Genomic DNA, 21328 nt, shown 5'->3' on the forward strand with positions numbered 1-21328 from the left:
AGACCAATCAGGTTGAAAAAGTTAGATTTGTTTTGTTTAAATGAATGAATGAATGAATAAATAAATGAATGAATAAATAAATGCTTGCTTAACGACACTCCAGCACACAAATTCACATCGGCTGCTGAGTGACACAAATGATAAGTATATGAACATATTATTTGTATATATTTATGTAAAACCACAGTGTAAGTAGCTGTATAGTATAATACAATATAAAACAAGGTATGTATATTTTAAAATATTGTATAGAAATCAAATTTTTTTTTTTAACTTTTACAATTAATTATTGAAGGAAAAAGACTAATCCATCAATCGAGCACTTTATCACTGGACTTCGTCCCGCCCCACATCTGGTTGAAACCTATTCCACATGCCTATAACCACTGCATGGTTACTTGGTTATATTATTAAGGAAGTGGACTTACCTATTTTTAAAAATTATTTTATACAAAACATGGTTTAAGACAATTTAAAAGTAGTGTTTTATTCATTTTCATTGAATATTGCACGTTAAACTAGATGCACAATAAAGTATGACTACTCTGTCCAATATGCGATATTTATCGAAAGTCAAAATTGGGGTATTATTTGTATATTTTGTTCATTGTTGATTTTGTTTAAGAACATATCCTTTTGAGATATATTGCTTTAAAAAGTATTAGCTGTTGTATTTCCCTCATAGGTAAGACATGATCCCAGTTATTTGTTCAATCTATAATATTATACACAGTGCCGTTTAACAGTTTCTCATCATTCTAGGCCGCACCAGTGTTGGCTAGCAGTGACCCATTTCAGTTGTCCCTGCCGATGACGGTTTGTCAGAATAGGGACCCGAGAAGAACATTGGTATAAGAGGTTCTTAGTAGTCAAGCGACCATGGAAATGTGGCACTGATGAGTCGTTGCTGGGTTCCAGTGGTTTCTGGTGCTCTCTCAGACCAACCAGAATGCCACAAGAACGCATTTAAATGCATTTGTGTTAATAAAACATTACACACTTTCAAAGTATTTGCATAGAAAGTTTCCATTTTCCGTCACACTCCTTTCCCCCTTATGATGTGAACATTATACATCCGCCCCTGCATTGTCCTAAGTTCCTAACCCTCCACCTGCCACCCAGGTGCATACACCATTGCCAGGATAAAATTCAAGGCTTTTTTCCCGGACTTTCAAGGATATAAAATCAAACATGATGAATGCTATTACTGCCCATCATTGTCTTCTTTTTCTGCTGATTCCCCATGCTAGAGACATCAAAGTCACGCGCACACGACCTGCTGTGCTCTTTGTAAGGATCTTTAACAGGCACAAGCCAGCAGGTGACCTCTGGCCTCTTTAACCAAAGCTGCTGAAAGCGGCATTTTCCCATGTCTTTGTAATTATTATCTCGAGCGTAAAAATTAAAATATAGATCCACTAGATCAACTAGATCCACGCTAAAAAGAATCACCTTGAGCATGTGCACATGATGTATAAAATGTCACGTGCTTCCGCCCAGGTATATAACAAGTTTAAACCCCTCCACCCCTGCCAGCTACATGAACACATCCATTTGTGGATAGCCCATTCGATGAATGGCACAGTCCACGTATACATGGGGTGGCAGGCTGTGAGGACCACATTCCTGTATTTACGATGTGACTGCTTTTGGGGCCAGTCGTGCTTGTCTGTTGTTGTCTCATAGTTCGTTGGAATAATAGAAGAAAACTAACCATGTGGTAGTGTCAGTTTTCAAGGATTTTCAAGCACACAGTAAAATTCCAGCACTTTTAAGACCTTGAATGGGACGAGGTTAAATTCCTGCACTTTCAAGGATTTTAAGGCCGCGTACGTACCCTGGCCACTATTACTCTGCATTGGGTTCATTGAAGTGCTGAAAACTAAAACTAGCAAACCATTTGCTCTACTGGTGTAAACAAATTAATCTTTCTGTTTACATATGAAGTAGTTTATGAGTCTCTGAGTTCACTGCCGAAGTCAATATCGTGGTATTGGTCAAACATCGTGGATTACAGATTATCGAAATGTAAAAATGCACTGACCCGAGAACATGAACTGAAAAGTTTGTATTTGGGTGTGTTTTTTATTGGTTCCCTTTGTGGGAAGTGCCTGCTAAGTCATGGTCATCTTCGTGTATTTGAATCAAGATCAAGATGGCGTCCAAGATGGCAACCATTTCATGTTATTGGCTATAATATAGAAAATGTACTAGAAAAAAACACCATGAAATGGTCTATTTATTATGTACATTTTTTGTTAATATTTGACAATATATTTCACTTATTGTTAATATCATTCACTAATCTTATCAACAACGTCCTAAGATGTAATCCCTACCCAGTCTTGAAATGGTTTACTTAGGTTATTTGACCCCAAAAACCTATGATAGCATTCTAGGTTTGTCAAATCACAAAAATCAGTAGCCTTCCTTCCCTTAGTCACATCTAAAACTAAAAATAACCCAGTCATGTGTTCCGGTATTTGTTTCGTTAAATTTTGCAGTTGTTCAGGTAAACGCGGTTTTTTTTTTTTTTTTGTGAATTTAAAACCTATTTGTTAGGATTAGTTTTGTGATTTAACAAATGAAATTCTGTAAATGCTACTCAATTAACGTTTCATTCTCATCTTCAACATCTAGCAATGTAGCCAATGTGCAAGATGATGTTGAGAAAGTTACAGCATACGCTAGTAGAATGTTGAATAATTGTTTGTTTTGTTGAACGACAACACTGGAGCATATTTTATTAATTAATCATCGGCTATTTGATATCAAACATTTGGTAATTCTGACCAGGTGTCATCACAGGAAACACACTACGTGTTCCTAATAGTCGGGCAGTGAATGAAATGAACACTGAAATGGGGTATAACAAGCTAATTTTTCATAGATTTGTTTAAAAATATGAATGAAATTCTGTAGGATGCCACTTTGTCATCTCTGGGTGTGGGCGAGAGTATTTTGCAACATGCCCATATACCACTAATGTGTCAGGCATGTATGTCGCGGGCCAAGTTTCTGGATAGCCAATCATTGGTCCAGGACACAATACTAAGGGACAATTTAGATTTTTAAACCAAAATTGGTAATAGGGACTTTAATAATAGTTAAATTTAAAAGCGTAAGTCCAAAAATAAATAACAATTAATATAACCCTAAATAATTTTAAAAATAAATATTTTAGACGCCAATTTTAGAGCGGGCAGTTCGAAAAGATAAAATTAAGAAAATATATATTACAATTAAGAAAAATCGAAGCCCGGGATTAAAGGAGAGGTTGGGCCCGAGCCATACAGGTTTATTTATTGGGTAATTAAAGAAGGATAACTGTTCATATCCGGAACTTCAGTGTGACCCATGTGGGAAACCGGGAGAGGGCGGGCGTGGGACCCCAGAACAGACCTAAACCAAACCTACGGCCGAAACCGCGGACGCCCTATAGCCACCCTACATCTATTGAGCTCCAACCCACCATCACCCAGATTCCCGGCGGATACTACCGTTGTGTGATCCAATTGCAGTAGCCTTCACAATTATTAAGAATCCAACGAAGGTGTCACATAAAATTCGTAAAGAGATCCAACGTTGAAAAAGGAGAAGAGGCAAAGGTAGATTGGGTAGATAAGGAAGGAGAGGTTGAGCCCGAGCCATACAAGTTGATTTATTGAGTAATTAAAGAAGGATAACTGCTCATATATGGAAATTCAATGTGACCCATCAGGAAAACCGGGAGAGGGCGGGATGGGAACCCAGAACAGGCCTAAACCAAACCTACGGCCGAAACCTCCGACGCCCTATACCCACCCTACATCTACTGAACACCAATCCCCCATCACCCAGATACCCGGCGGATCCAACCGTCATACCGTCCATTTGAAGCAGCCTTAAAAATTATTAACAATCCAACGATGGTGTCACATAAAATGTGAAGAGATCCAACGTTGAAACAGAAGGAGAAGTGGAAAGGTAGATTGGGTAGATAAGGAAGGAGAGGTTGTGCCAGAGCCATACCAGTTGATTTATTGGGTAATTAAAAAATAACTGCTCATATATGGAAATTCAGTGTGACCCATCAGGAAAACCGGGAGAGGGCGGGGTGGGACCCCAGAACAGGTCCTAAACCAAACCTACGGCCGAAACAGCCAACGCCTTATAGCCACCCTACATCTATTGAGCTCCAACCCCCCATCACCCAGATTCCCGGCGGATCCAAACGTCATGCCGTGCACTTGCAGCAGCCTTAAAAAATTATTAAGAATCCAACGATGGTGTCACATAAAATGTGAAGAGGTCCAACGTTAAAACAGAAGGAGAAGAGGAAAGGTAGATTGGGTAGATTTGTTGAAGTCTGGTATTGTTGTGAAAATTAAAACCTTCCAGGAGAGTCGTGGAGAGAGGAGGAGCCCCGCTGTAACCAAGAGAAATGAATCTTTATGTCATTCAACCGACGCTGACACCAATTTAATCTTAAAACCCATATGCCGGCGAGCATTGGTATAAAAACCAAGTCGCGGACACAAGCACAGGACAGTATAACCACCCTGTTGAATATTTATTTGTGTTAAAAAATAATTTAAAATACTATAAAATAAACATAAACACAATTTAAAACATCGAGCACGCTTGTAAAACATTTAACCATTGAATTTAAAACAAAAACACCAAACTAAAAAAGAACGATATACACAACTCAAGCCAAGAAGCTGGGGGAAGTTCTACTGCCAGAACTGCCAGATAACTCCCCCTCCTCCCCACCCCACCCTACCAAAGCCAACACATACACCCACAACCACACAACAACACCAGTACCATAAAATATAACCTTTAATTTGTTTAATAAAATATAAAAAAATTATATATATTATGTACAAATAAAAATAAATATAGATCTCAAGGCCAGGATGGGAGACAACCACCAACCAAATGTTAACATAGCTAGCAGCTGAGTGCCCCACCTGTCCTCAAACAGAACACATAAATTAATTAATTAATAGCTAATTAAATATTGGTAAAACAAAAACAAATATTAAAAGTTATATAGTGTTTAAAAACATTTAATTTAAAACCGGTAGAAATATTAAAAGCAGCTCAGTCGGCCAGGCGCGGAAATATAAGAGGTGAAACCCGGCAGGCGGAGCAGGCCTCAAAAGAGGACAACGGTTGTATTTAATTATAATAATAGGAAAATAGAAACAGATAATAAGTGTGAGTTATACTATAAAGTAGCTGAAACCTCAAGAGTATATTTTATTAAATAATAACAGACACAAATTAATAAAGGTATACTAACAACCACAAGAGTAACGTCAAATATCTTTCCCAGGCTTATGCACAGAGGCCAACAATAATCTATCCATAGCCTCTTTATAGTCCTTACTTGGATTTAATAAATGTTTATGATCAAAAGTAATATTATTTTTTAAAAAGTAGGAACTTAATTTTTCTCTTTGTTTTGCATAGGTGTTACAATCAAATAAATAATATTTAACGTCTTCACCTACACCTAAGGCAATTGGGAGACTTTATTTGTCTAATTTTGAATTTAGTACTATTAAGTCCAATAGAGACTCCCATTCTCAATATTGCAATAACTTTGGTCGCTTTACGGTTAAAAGATGTCGCCCCGGTGCAGATACCCTGGGTTTGATATTAGCATGCCATGCCTTGGTCTTATGGTCTCAGTCGGTTTGCCAAAGACCACCCAGGTATGGCGTAGTCATAGAAAAAAAATCATTATGGTTGTAGGCTAGTGTCACGCCAACCCTGGACATTAAGGAGACTAAGTTTAGCTCCTGCATCAGCCGCTTCATTCCCGCCTATACCTATATGAGCGGGGACCCACTCAAAGATGACCTGAACATTTTTTTTAAAGCAATTAAAGATTTTGAATGTTTTTAATTGTTTCTTGTTTGATACTGTGAGAGAGAATAACATATCTGCTAGGGCTATTAAATGTATTACTATTGTTTAGTATCCAGCTTAATGCATACAGGATGGCCGTTAACACAGCAGAATAAACTGATATTGTATCAGACAGTCTAGCTCTAACGACTGTTGGTTTATCATTAGTTTTTATCAAACACGCCATACCTGGTTTACCTGTAGCAGGATCCTTAGATCCATCAGTACAGACCTAGACATAAAGCAGCACGGGATCTTTTATGTTCACTCTCCCGTTAAAAGGAAAGCACATATCACGGCCTTTGTCTAGTTATGGTTCACTGGTTGGAACAAAGAAAAAACCCAAATCAGCTTAAAAGATCCACTGAGGTGGTTCGATCCTGCGACACAAACACATCGAGTGAGAACTCTACCGACTGAGCTAACCCCCCCCCCCCCCCCCCAAGAATGGATACGTTGTTGAGGGATGTTTGGTTTCTATGGAATTAGCTTCTTTCAACAAGTGAGATCCAGATTTAAGGTCACTATGTGAATGGATGGACCAAGAGAAACGTCCCGATGTGTCAATAGCATGTGCAGCGAATCCCTTTACAAGACATTATCTTTTGTATTGGGATAGTCTAGAGATGAAGCATGGGTTTTTCTTTAGAAGAAAAATATCTAAAGATGGGGTGAAACTCTGCAGTTTCTTACTCCAAGGTGTATGAAGAAAGACGTTCTCTACCAAATGCATAATGCAATTTTGGCAGGCTACCTTGAGAAGAGAAAAACGAAGAGAAAGGTACTTCTGAGATATTATTGGTGTGGAGTTGGAGAGGATGTAAATAACTGGATAGTTCAGTGTAGTAAATGTGGTGCCAACAAACCACCTCCAGAATATCATAAAGCTCCATTAGGAAATGTGAGAGTAGGTGCCTCGATGGACAGGTTAGCGACGTGTTTTGTTTTGGCAGTTACCAAAAACACCTAGTGGGAATAGGTATAGTTTAGTTGTTACAGACAGCTTCAGTAATGGCGTCAACATTGTTCAAGTTCAAGATCAAACAGCTGACACTACCGCTAGAGTAATGTATTCAAAAGTCAACTTTTATTACTGTTTATGATTCCCAGTGTTTGTTTCTAACTTTCTGTTAGGTTTGAAGCAACAAAATGTTGTAAGTCGCTTTTAATGATTAGTGGATATTTACATTTTGAAGGGTAACCCCAACTCATTTAGGTCGGCAGGTGTGAGTGATGAAGAAAACATTTTAAACTTAATTCCCGGAACATTTGTCCGTTCCTCACACCATCTTTCATGCCATAGGCCATTCGTGTTACGAACACATGTCATGTGAAAGAAGTAGTGGTCAATCTCTCACGTCAGTTACCCATACCTACAACTTGCAATCTGATTTGTTGAATTTAATGTCCAATACCTAAGTTATTCTAAACCTAAAGCTAGAAATTATAGTTTGAAGAGTAATTAATCTAATGAAAATGCATGTCTGTGTCAGTATATGATAAAAAATATTCAATACTTGCACATTACCTAGATCAGGTGTGATGGTAGTCAAGACTGCAACAAACAGGATTGATAACTTCATGTGTAGTGTCTATAAATAAAACAAATGTATTTTAAAAATTTAATTTTAAACTAAACAACAGGATACGTGATGATATGCATGAGTCAATAACACAGACAACAAACCATGAGTACATTGACACAACCTTGGCTTCTGTCGGACTAACGTTGATTTCTGTCTTTAGTCACGGCTAAATGTCAATGTCACACCAACGTTGATTTCTGTCTGTAATCACGGCTGAAAATCACTGTCACACCAACGTTGATTTCTGTCTTAGACCTGGCTGAAAGTCACTGTTGCACCAACATTGAGTTCTGTCTTTACAGTCCTTGTTGAATGTCACTGTAACACCAACGTTGATTTCCATCTGTACAGTCACAGCTAAAAGTCACTGTTACACCAACGTTTATTTATGTCTGTACAGTCACGGCTGAAAGTTAGTTAATGATACTGTTGGTTGGGTTATCACCTTGAAAGGAGGTCCTTCTTAATTTGGTAAACAGAAAATATGATGGAAATGCTCACATTTATTTTCTCTTGCTATAGTATATGAAACAGATGCTCTTCAACCTAGTGACTTTCTGATTAGGAACTAGTGTACAGGAGGCACGGAAACGTGCACGTTGGAAAACAAAACTGAAGCAAAGCAAAACATATTGATCATTTTTGAGTTCGATGATAGCAACTATTTGACATATTAATCACTAATACACAAACTACAGTACCGGAAGAAACGCGTCGCTGACTTCATCACAGATCTACTTACTTAACCAGAACATTATTAAAAGGGGCTACTGTCGGGTTTCAATGACAACCAACAGTTGATGTTGCAGCAGATTGTATGGCTGCAAACGACTTTTGAGGGATGACGTGATAATTGAACGTTCACGTCTTTTTATCAGTAATGGGTAATACCCCCACAATTCCTTAAACATTTGGTTATTCGACGTTGCATGCTACGTAACAATCTCGCAATGACGATTTGAGGAAGTCTATCACACTCCTCTTGCAGCGCCAGGCCAAGTTCAGTTAAAGTAGCTGGTGGCTGTTGACGTCGCCGTAGATGTCTCTCGATCACGTCCCAGCCATGCTATATGGGGAAAAGGTCACGGGTCACTGCTGGCCAGTAATACTGACCAATGACCCTCCCTTGAACAATATGTCAGTCATAGTGATGCCACTCCACGTCGTAACTGAACCACCACCAACTTTGTTATTTGGCCTGAGGTTGTTGTTTGCTTGGCGTTCCACTCCACATCATAACTGAACCACCACCAAATTTGCTTGACGTTCATTTCGATGTCACCAAACGCGACCACGCCTATCCAAGAAATGCAGAGTGAATCTGGACTCGTCAGAAAACATTACACGAGACAATCGACGATTCCCCGTTTCTTCACTATGTGGCGATTCGTTCACAGTGACGCAACACGTGGTCGCCAAGCATGCAGATGAGCTATATGTAGACAGTTTCGAATCGTCTGACCCGTCACTCAGACCCCAGTAGCCTGGTGTAACTGTGCAGCGATTGGAGTCGCTGTTTGAGCTCCATATTTTAGACCTTGATTTGAATGGCTGTTTGAGCTCCATTTCCTAGACCCAGATTTGAGTCACTGTTTGAGCTCCATTTCGCAGATCCTGATTTGAGTTGCTGTTTGAGCTCCATTTCGTAGACCCAGATTTGAGTCGCTGTTTGAGCTCCATTTTGTAGACCCTGAATTTGTTTTTGTAAGTGTTTATATTCCCAAGTTACGTGTGGCGTCATTTAACCAGTGCGCGGCGATTGAAAATACAATGGTAACTAAGTGTACCTAAGTATGTCACAGAACAACGTGTCATACAATGTCATTGTGCAGGGAAACCGTAATAACTATAGTTTATAAAGCTGCAAATTTAGGCCCGTAGCGGGGGGGGGGGGGGGGGGGGGAGAGAATTCGGGGGGGGAGAGAATTCGGGGGGGAGAATTGGGGGGGGGGGGGGTCGTCCGATTGAGAGTTCACCTCAAATGAAAAAAAAGTCATTGTCCCCAAATGACCGGGATAACTTAGCCAGGTTTGCTACCCGTAGGACTTCTCAATCACCAAATAAGTTACAGCGGTATTGTTAATAATAATGTATTATATACGAGACAAAAAGAAAAATGCATAATTAGATTAAAAGTGCATTTTATTACAAGATAAAACATATATATATCGACCTTCAGAAAGTCAGCACAGTCTAAACTGACAACATATCACGTAACAATATTAGTGAGTTTACAGATTAGAGTGGAAGCATAGATTAACTGCGGCTATTTCTTCTTCTTGTTTTGGTCAGAGGGGCGGGATTTAGCTCAGTCGGTTGACCGTTCGTTTGAGGTGCTTGCGTCGCAGGATCGAACCACCTCAGTGAATTCGTTAAACTGATTGGGGTTTTTTTTTTTCTCGTTCCAGCCAGTGCACCACAACTGGACAAAGGCCGTGGTATGCAGGCATCGAAATAAGTCAAGAACGGTCGTTCAGGTTACCGGGAGGTTACCACATGTAAGAAAAGTCGAGAAGGGTGTTTCGTTCTCGACAAAAATTTCAACGTTAACGGTAGTTTCGTTTCTGAACGTAAACCAGACAATGCATTCCGGTCTTCTACGTTTCATTTTCTCGTAAGGAATTGCATCGATGTTCGCGCGTACTTGTGCAATTGCAAGCATTTATAGTTTATCCGCGTTTAAGCAGCGTCCACTAGATGAATTTACTTCCGCGTTTCGTTTTCTCGTACGAAATTGCACCCATATTTGTGCGCACTTGTGCAATTGCAAGCAGTTTCGGCAATCCACGTTTAAGCTTCTGCCGCGGGTCAGGCCCCTGGATATCCAGAGACCGGACCCGCGACAGACATGCTCGAAACTCCACTGGTATATGAGCATGTTAATACATATCGGTTTCCGTTTCCGCGTTTAAGCAGCGCCCACTAGATAAATTTACTTCCGGATTTCATTTCTCGTACCGATGTTGGCGCGTACCGATACAATTTCAGAATTATTATTATCTTTCATTGTTGTATGATAAAATACGAGAAAATAGAAAACAGAATTTATTTATTTTAATCAATTTATTTATTCAATTGTTCAGTTATTAAATATGAGTCACATACTTGTAAAGAGTTATATGTAATACATTAAGAACAGTGATAAGATACAGAATGAATCATAAATACATGTATACTACAATAATCATCTGGCACACATGTAAGGGCGTTAAAAGTAGTAGTAATAGGAATTCAATTCTAACTTTCATATAGTTGTGGTAACCTATGGGTTACCAGGCTATATTTTGTGGTAACCTGTACATGGGTTACCAGACACAATGCTTATTTCGATGCCTGGGTATGTGATTTCCTGTCTGTGGGAAAGTGCATATAAAAGATCCCTTGCTGCGTTAAGAAAATGTCGCAGGTTTCCTCTATTGACTACGAGTCAGATTACCAAATATTTGGCATCCAATAGCCGATGATTAATAATCACTGAGTGACTGATAACATTTTTATTTTAGCGACATTTTAAGATATTTCACTAAATGTTATATAATAAAACGATGTCTCCAAATATCTTCGTTCTGCTATAGATCGCATGCACATTACCGGTTACTTCGTGCGAGTGTGAACGAAGCTTTAGCACACTCCGGCGAATACACGCATACATACGTACGTTTATGGGACTGGGGCGCCTTTCTAATTTCGCGCTACTAACTATTCATTATGACAAAGATATAGATGTGAACGAGATTGCAACATTATTCGTCCAACAGCACCCGAGGAAAATGCAACTCGACTATGAAATGATATGATCTTATGTAAGTTAGGCAGCGAGACGTAGAAAGAACGTTTATTTGAGGTTCCATTTGCTGAAGGTTCGATCCTCCTCAGTAGGCCCGTTTGATTATTTACCGTCCCAACCAGTGATCCATAACTGGTCCATCAAAGGACGTCGGTTGTGCTATCCTGTTTGTGGGATGTGGGAAGTGCATATAAAAATTCTTTGCTGCCATTTGGAAAGAGTAGCCACGTGGCGATAGCAGATTTCATCTGTGTCGATATAACTGCGTTTGCCATCCAATAACCACAGGTGCGGGACGTAGCCCAGTGGTAAAGCGCTCGTTCGATGCGCGGTCGGTGTGGGATCGATCCCCGTCAGTGGGCACATTGAGCTATTTCTCGTTCCAACCAATGCACCACGACTGGTTTGTCAAATGCCGTGGTATGTACTACCATGTCTGTTGGATGGTGCATATAAAATATCCCTTTCTGCTAATCGAAAAGAGTAGCAAATGAAGTGGCGACAGCGGGTTTCCTCTTCAATATCTGTGTGGTCCTTAACCATATGTCTGACGCCATATAACCGTAAATAAAATGTGTTGAGTGTGTCGTTAAATAGCCGCTAATTAGAAGTCAATGTGTTCCAGTAGGCTTAAGTATATTACAATTCTTCCATGTATCATTTATTACAAATACATTAGTACGACTGAAAACAAATCGGTTTCTTGTCGTGGCTTTATGATCAGGCCATTTTACATGCATACTACAACGTGATACAACAAACGTTTGTGTAATATTCTCGAGTGTAACCGGCGTCATCACATTGTTTGGCAAGGGGTTCTACATCAGTGTTTGGGTATGGCACTATGGAATTGATTTCAACCACAATCAACAGGGGGTATGTGGGACCTCCTCCAGAAAGAAACTGGGTTAAGTTCAGGGTTAGGGTTAAGAAAGGCATACAGTAATGATAAGATTAATTAGTTTTGTCAAAAGGTAAACAAAAAACCCTAAATACAATCTTCAAACATATTTGGGTATGGCGTCAAACCCATTTTACCCTCTAGAGAACCACCTTAAATCTGGATCTCTAGAGAACCACCCTCGGACGACAGCACAAAGATTGACTAAAGACTACATAACGGATCTATTATATAACAAAATACAACAAAACACAAACAGCGATTCGCTGGAGAACGAGACGATTGTATGTCATTGCCACAAACCTATCCATTCTCGGTGTGTGGATTTTTAAACATTTAATTATTTATATATTAGATCTCTATTTGAATAAAATCTAGTTGAACTATTATATTTTCTTCCTTTTATGTATGGTATGTGGACATTTGTTTATTTGTTTTTTGTTCACTGTTTTTTTGGTGGAGGGGATTGGTGGGTTCATCCTGGTATTGATCATGTTTGTTGTCGATAATGTATTTATTTATTTACAATCAATAATTTCACAAAACTAAAACAAAAAGTGTTTTAGAAAAAACACACTTTTAAAAAGTATGTACAGGCCCAGCGGAGTGTATTTGGAGGTGGGGGTACTAGTAGTGTGCTGTCAGTTCAAAGGTTGTGTTGTGTGTGGGAGAGAGAGGAGACACTACATGTATTTGATTGGGGGTTAGGAGGCATCTCTCCCGAAATAATTTTAAATTTCAGATGTTAAAATAAGGTCTATGGCATCTCCAGTCTTTTGAGCACCGTAACAGGTAAAACGAGGAGACCATGGCCCTATCGGCCCTCACCTCTTCTGCAGCCCCTAATACACAATTTGAAGAATTGTTTTTGATTTTTTTTTTTTGCGTGTGTTGTTGTTGTGGGGTTTTTTTTTTTTTTTTTGGGGGGGGGGGGGTGTTTGTTGTTTGAGACATAAAAATAGCAAACATACAATATAGACATAGAATACTGAAGATGTGGTGTAAACAAATGTTTTTGCAACCGACCCTACCTAAAAAAACAAAAAAGGGAGGGGGGGGGGGGCTAACCCTAATTAGTTTTCCCTACTTTAATATGTATATAAGGTTAGAAAGAGTACAAATGTAGTTTTAATTTTTTTTTTTTTAGACTGGCCATACCTAATGTTGTTTAATCATGTTCCCTGAAACACACGGCAGAATAAAATTTTCTCTTTTTTTCAGTTGTTAAACTCTATATATGTTTATTGCTTTTGTTAATCTGTCTATAGGGGGCCTACTAGTTGGGAATATGTTTTGTAAGATGTAATATGTAGGATGCATTTTCTTTTTATACTCAGCATATCTGAAATTACTGACAAGAACACTACCAAAGGGTAGGAGTAGCCTGTGTGGTGGCCATGGGTTTATCTTCTCAGTGAGTCAGTATCTATGCCAAGTGTGAAAATGACCATGGGCCAAAATTATGAAGGTTGTTTATTACTGAAGCACTGGAGCCTATTTCACTAAACATCGTAAGTTACGTTTTGAACGTAAACGTAAATCTACGATTCTTATTACTATTATAGTTCAACAAATATAGTTAGAAGAGCCCATATTTCATTTTCTTTTGTCTTTAAAATACTCCAGCCTCCTTAATGATGTAAATTTCTGCGTGAAATTGATGCCAAACACGTGTAAACGCACGGCCGGTGTAACTGCTAGTAGCAGACGTAACTTACGATGTTTTGTGAAATAGGATATCTAACACCAAATTTATAATTTGCTGTGATGTTGTAATACAACTATTCATTTTCTTCTCATTGTTGCTTATTCTTAAAAGACTGTAGAGCTTGTTTTGCAATGTGAGATTTGATTAAATACTTGAGACATAGCAGAACATACTGTTTGGTTTCTGCTACTGGACCCCCCCCCCCCCCCCCCAAAAAAAAAAAAAAAAAAAAAAAAAAGAAAAAATAAATAAATAATAATAATAATAATAATAATAATAATAATAATAATATAAATACAAAAATTGACTATCACAATAAAATACTTTCCAAATTATAATCTAAAATTTGTTTACATAAATATCCTGAAACTGGACATGTTATTATGTTAATATTTGTTCCGATTATTTATTACTTTTTTAAAATAAATGTGGGGTTTTTTTTTGTTTTTTTGTTGTGTTTTTTGTTGTGGGGTTTTTTGTGGTTTTTTCGGGGGGGGGGGGGGGGGGGGGGGGGGCGTTGTTGTTTTTTGTTTGTTTGTTTGTTTGTTTTTGTTTGTTTGTTGTTGTTGTTGTTTTGTTTTGTTTGCTTTTTTGTTTTTTTGTTTTTTGCTTTCTTTCTTTCTTTTTTTTTTGGGGGGGGTTGGGGGGGGGGGGGGGTGGTAACCAGATAGTTATTGTTTGTGATAAGTGTTCCAGATTAAATTTTTGTGGCTGTACCCCAGTTAGATAGTAATATTTTAAAATCTGGTATCCCACATGAGAATTTAGTATCCCACTTATATTCCGTCCCACAGAAAACGCCTTTTTTTCATGATATGGAATTTACTACAAATGATTTATTTCTGAGCCGATTGATTTGTAAGTTACACAGAAACATAGTATTGTTTTGTTATTTCCAAACCAATTTTACATTTTTCTTATGTCAAACCAAACTGACATTAAGTGTTTCTGACATTACTAACGATAAACCTGTGGATGTGGAATCAATATGTCAAAAACATTTGAAGGGAGGAAACATCCAACAAAAACAATAGCGACGTAGCAGTTTTCAGTGTATTGCTACCCCGCTATTGCTCCAGTGTAGCATTAGACTGGGTACGAGTTGGGGAAGATACTGCTACGGCATAGCATTAGATTGGGTACGAGCTCGAAAATACTGTCATTTAACTTCACCAATAAATGACGACTTTCATTGTTTCAGCGAAAAATAAAAGCTTAAGATTAAAAACAACAACACCATTATATGGTATGGGATACTGGGTTATTGAAGTCTGGTATCCAAAATTAAATTCTGGTATTTCCGGGATATCAGAACACTGATGATTCATTTGAAAATTTAATATTTATTTCTGTAATGATATGTATGTTATTGATTTGTTTTAAATTTTATTATTTATTATTATTATTTATTATTATTATTACTGGAATGTCCAACACAAATCATAGGCCGCTGGAAAAAAATTTGATCCATGGGCCATAAAGTGAATAGGTGTATGAATCACTATGGCGTTTCCGTGTTGCCGTGTGTAGTTGAATTAATCATGTTTTATATCCATTAAGCATATTTTAGTGTATACTATTCTGTAATGCAACAAAGAGAACATTCGTTGTGTTGCTTAACATGAAATCCAGCAGACACACAAGTACATATTTTCACAACTAAAACGAAGTTTTTAAATACATGGAAACTAAAGGAAAAAAGTGACTTTTTAAAATATTTAACGACTATTTACTTTACAATTGTATACAGGATCTAAAAGTCATTACACTATTTTTAATTTTTGCACATATAGTAAATAAATATAAGCTAATAAAAATGTAGGCTACTGTTACCGATGAAACTTTTTCACAGTCAAAATTTGACATACCCCATACATAAATATTCATAAAAATTCCACCATAAATCGTTTGAGCACTATTATTTTTAAAACCAGTTTCACTGGGGTGATCAACGATGTTCTAAAAAACCCACAAACAGTACAAATAACATTAATTTCCATTTAAAAAACAAAAATGTCGTTATGGTTTGGGTGGGACATGGGTCGGGGTGGAGAATGGAGGTGGGTGGCGGTGTATTATTCCCATATATTTGTATCTACTGAAACTGATGTCATAAAATTACCTGCCTGTCAAACCTGACGAAGTAGTTAAACAAATTACACTAAGATATGTGATATTTGATTGAATATGAAATAAATTGAGTCCTGTCATTTCCGTCCATTTTAAGTCTAACATGGTAGTACACCACAGTATCCTTAAATCGCAGAATCGTAGAATGTTATTGAATTTCACAGAACATCATCTGTTATTCCAAAAGTGTTTTCTTGTTTTCCCTACGTTCAAAGCAACACAAATTATATATGAGAAAACATGTTTTGAAAACTTAAAGCAGACTATGGCTATAGCCTATATAGACAGACTTTTTTTTGTTATATCATTGTGTATGTTTCAGTGTTTTTTGTTTTCCCTACGTCGAAACAAACAAAAATTATATATATAAAAAAAAATGTGTTTGAAACTAAAAGCAGGGTTAGAAGCTAACGCTCGCCACCTCGCTCCAGGCGAGTAGGCATCCCTGGGGGCGAGTGCGATTTAAATGGCGCTAGTCCCCCTGGCGAGTAATACTGGGCAGTTGTGACCAAGATTCAAAACGAAAACAGTCAAACTATTTTGCCAATGAAACGTGTTAAATATACAAACTGTAGATGTATTAAATTTCATCAAAATAAGTTGACATGACAGACTGACAAAGTCAAAAAGTATCGTAGTTTCTTTTGGTCTCGATAAATCCATATTTGCTGCAAACACAATCGGAACTTTCCGGTTTTTGTTTCCGAATTCCGAATTATGGTAGCCCCACTCCCCTTGCTAGTGATATTCAATGTTGGGCTAATAAATAACAACTTTTGCCATGCCCGACGATTAGTGAATATGTTTGGTTAAATGTTGTCCAGAGTTAAGTCTTATTTTGTAAATATGAATATCCTGCCCCAACCCCAACCCCCTAGTGTTAATGTTTTTAAGCTCTAGCTAGTATCTCCTTGATTATTACTAATATTATTTAGTAAAACTGTATTAACTTAAAGTAAAGTAGGGCTAGTGAATTTTTAATCGTGGCTAGTAGTTTTTAAATCACTGATCCCATGGCTTGTGCATTTTATAAAAATTCTAGAAACCCTGGGAAGGGAAAATGTGTGTGCGTGTGTGTGTGTGTGTGCGATTTTGAGGAGAGTCCGGGAGCCTGGGGCTTGAGAAAAATCATGTCCGACTCTATGGCTCTTAAATATAATTTGTACAAATGAAATTGAATTTTCTAAATGACACATGCAACATATTTTAAAACCCAGGAAAACGACAGTCTCGAATCGGATGTTTTCTGTGATTTCATGGTGACATAATATGTCTATTTTCGCTTTTATTGAGTGGAAATTTAGTAGTCTCGATAACCCACTCGAAGCTTTCCGGTCAGTAAGAATCGTAAAAGTAATTCGGGATACCTCGGTCAATTTCGTTACAGATATTTTTTTTTTTAAACCGGCATGTTCCGACATGTTTGATAGGGTTAAATAATTAAGAAATAATTTGACCGTTGATATTATTTTTAAATTTAGACTTAATGAATATCTGTGCTTTCGCTCGTCAGATACCAAAACTGTTCACTCATTTCACAAAGATGGTATAACAAGCAAGCTCGTTCTAGTATTCTATAAGGTAAGATTGTTTTTGGCGCCTGCGGCACTTGTTTCGCCAGCCATTCGATCTAATTTTCTGCACATGCGCCTGCAGCACGGTTAGTACATTTCCGTTGAGGCCTTTCGTATGACACAGTTCCTTTCAGTGGGCGGGACGTAGCCCAGAGGTAAAGCGCTCCTGCGATGCGCGGTCTGTCTGGGATCGATCCCCGTCGGTGGGTCCATTGGGCTATTTCTCGTTCCAGCCAGTGGATCACGACTGGTATATTAGAGGCCGTGGTATGTACTACCCTGTCTGCGGGATGGTGCATATAAAAGATCCCTTATTGCTAATCGAAGTGGTGACAGCGGGTTTCCTCTCTCAATATATGTGTGGTCCTTAATCATATGTCTGACGCCATATAACCGTAAACAAAATGTGTTAAGTGCGTCGTTAAATAAAAACATTTCTTTCTTTCTTTCTGTTCCTTACATTTACGTTAGAGTCTATGAGTACTTAACCAGTGGCATGACGATGTCGGGGCTCCTGTCCTGGACGGAGGAGCTGGCTGAGGCCGACACCTGCGCCCAGGACAGTCGTGCGCTACAACAGCTTGCTCTGAATGTGCACGTTAAATTTTCTGACCTAACCTGACCTGATGTCAGGGCATGTTCATTACGAACGTTCTACCGAACTCAGAGAGGTCTTATTCGATTTTCCCCTCATGCCGACACAGCTGGCCATGGGAACAAACATCGGACTAATAGAAAAGCAACCCAACTTCAAACATGTGTTTTACTATTACTACACAGATATTTTTCCATTTTACAGCACCATAGAAAGGTGTATTACATTGTCTGAAATAAATTTTGAATGTTGTGTGGAATAATTGTTTTACTTTTAGTTTACATTTAATTCAATGCATTATGATTAATATTCAATTACATAATTTACATCTAATTTAAAAAAATACAAAACGTCATTTAATAATTGATGCTGATAATTTCAATGCCCATACTGACACTGATTGGTTACTACAGTGTACTCAGTGTACAAGTAATTTTTTTATTTATTTACAATGTCAACACATTTAATTATATGATGTAGCATGATTCATGCATAATTACTATTAACCATCCAAACCAGTGCCCCACGATTGTTATATCAAAAGCCATGGTACTATGTGTTTTTCTATCTGTGGGGAACCGGCCTCGGTGGCGTCGTGGTTAGGTCATCGGTCTACAGGCTGGGATGTACTGGGTTCGGATCCCAGTGAAGGCATGGGATTTTTAATCCAGATTATGATACCGACTCCAAACCCTGAGTGAGTGCTCCGCAACGCTCAATGGGTAGGTGTAAACCACTTGCACCGACCAGTGATCCATAACTGGTTCAACAAAGGCCATGGTTTGTGCTATCCTGCCTGTGGGAAGCGCAAATAAAAAAATCCCTTGCTGCTAATCGGAAAGAGTAGCCCATGTAGTGGCGACAGCGTATTTCCTCTCAAAATCTGTGTGGTTCTTAACCATATGTCTGACGCCATATAACCGTAAATGAAATGTGTTGAGTGCGTCGTTAAATAAAACATTTCTTTCTTTCTTTTCTATCTGTGGGAAAGTGCATATAAGAGATCCCTTGCTACTAATGGACAAGTGTAGCGGGTTTCCTCGGACTACGTGTCACAATGACCAAATGTTTGATATCCAATAGCTAATGATTAATAAAATCAATGTGCTCTTGTGGTGTCGTTAAAGAACACACTTTAAATTACTGTTAAAGTATTTTATTTAAACAATGCATGCATACAAGTCTTCATTAAATTTTAATCTGACATTTGCTAGTGGATATTATCATTTGCATTAATTATAAAATTATGGCGGCGTTTAGCTCAGTCGATAGAGTGCTCGTCTGGGGTGTTTTCGTCCTAGGATCGAACCTCCTCTGTGGACCCATTCTCGGATTGGTTTTTATCATGTCCCAATCAGTTCCCCACGACTGGTATATCAAAGTCCATGGTATGTACTATCCTGTGTCATTGATAAATGTTTGCAAGTTTTATTAATCCTATTCCAGATAATTAAAAAATTTACTACATAGAATAACAGCCGAGTTTCACTAATAGTTATATTTAACAAAACTGATAACATGCTTAGCAGCTATCATAAATACTTCACATTTCAGAATGAGATTGCCGGTAGATCATTTTCAAAAAATCTAGTGTATATTATGACGCGCTTCAGGGCTCGCTGGATTGTTGGCGGGCTTTCAAGATTTGTAAACAGGGAGTCATTATGACACTTTAATTTTTGAAACCAAAATCGCACACGTGTGTGTGTGTGTGTGTGTGTGTGTGTGTGTGTGTGTGTGTGTGTGTGTGTGTGTGTGTGTGTGTGTGTGTGTTTGTTCGTTTTGTCGATTTTAATTTTTAACTAGCTGTATTAGGACTTCAGTAACAGTAAAGAAAATTCCTGAGTTGTATGACTTAAACTAATTTAATATTACAATTTTTATCATTTTTTGTGAACACCCCACCCTTTGCTGCAGCCTTTGTGATTTTTCCTTGGGACTAGTAACTTTCTTCAGCTACTAGTTCGCCAGGCCAGTGAAAATATTTTCTAATTTCTACCACTGAAATGTAGTCTATGGCTATAGCCTATACAGACGGATAGTATTTTGTTACGTCACTGTATGTTTCAGCGCTAAACCTATCCTGCCACTTTTGTTCTGGAGTTAACGAGTCTACCACTGCCAAATATAATGGCGCTGCGTGCGGTAGTATCATTTCTCTTTAAATGTGGGACAAACTACATGCATTTTGCCCTATGCGATGTCAGCGGTGACATCGTTACAGTATCGTATATGGAATCTGTGATATTTCAATTTAAATTATCAATAATAATACTTTTTGAAGTTAACACATTCGTTTATCCAGTATGAACATGGCTAACATCGCTAAAACAAAACAAAAAACAAACTAGAAGGTACGGATCCAGATTTGTTTTAATGCAGGGGGGAGGGGGGTTGCTTTTGAAAATAGAATTTAAAGATCCTTGACAGATGGTCCGGATAAGTTGGCATGTTTGGTGTATTCCATTATATATATTGTTTGACCAAAACTAGGGGTGGGGGTGGGGTGGTTCCGGGCCTGAATCCGCGCCTGGTTATTTTCGAGACAATCTATTATGTGATGGCTAATGGAGACTGGAGTGAAACTACTGTAAGATATAATTGTTGTTTGAAGTGAATATTGTTGATCTCACAGAGGCGGAACGGGGGGGTGGGGGGGTGGGGGTGGGGGGGGGGGGGGGGGGGGTTCCTCGACCAATAGGCTACGGATTTTCACCGCAACGTGAACTCGTAGAATGAAATTCCATACTGTAAACAACATTGCAACCTAACGTTTCCTTGGCATACGACCTCTTTTCATTGCCTTCCCACCCCCAAATGGATTTTCTGGATCCGCCACTGCCTTAGTCTTTTTACTATTTCAATGATTAATTAAACTTACCCAACATAAATAAGACGCTTCACGTTTAACACTTATCTTCAAAATGCAGGGTGGATATGACGTCATTAGCTCATGTGACGACAATGACGTTGGTTAGGTTATTTACACACTGCAGTACGTGACACCATGATCGGGCACATCACAAAGTCGTCGTCTTAGGATTATAATGTTCTATGCGCCATTTACTCGTTACCGAGAAAAACGATGTTAAAATTTTAATTCGATGGAACTTACATATGTAATAGTTATCTGTGTGAGGTTTCTC

General features: G+C 38.3%; 1 protein-coding gene across 1 annotated transcript in view; it reads right to left on the bottom strand.

The window, feature by feature from the left end:
• The window catches only part of LOC121385898 (scavenger receptor class F member 1-like), a 30252-nt gene extending 9136 nt beyond the window's left edge, over positions 1-21116 (bottom strand). Inside the window, exons 1-2 of the mRNA XM_041516689.1 lie at positions 21064-21116; positions 7430-7493 (exon numbers count right to left, since the gene is read on the bottom strand). Of these exons, the coding sequence (XP_041372623.1) occupies positions 7430-7484 (55 nt within the window). The 5' untranslated portion in view covers positions 7485-7493; positions 21064-21116. The remainder of the gene's footprint in view (positions 1-7429; positions 7494-21063) is intronic.
• Positions 21117-21328: the final 212 nt, after the last annotated feature.

This window comes from Gigantopelta aegis, chromosome 12 (genome assembly GCF_016097555.1).
Source record: "Gigantopelta aegis isolate Gae_Host chromosome 12, Gae_host_genome, whole genome shotgun sequence".
NCBI classification, from domain to species: Eukaryota; Metazoa; Mollusca; class Gastropoda; order Neomphalida; family Peltospiridae; genus Gigantopelta; species Gigantopelta aegis.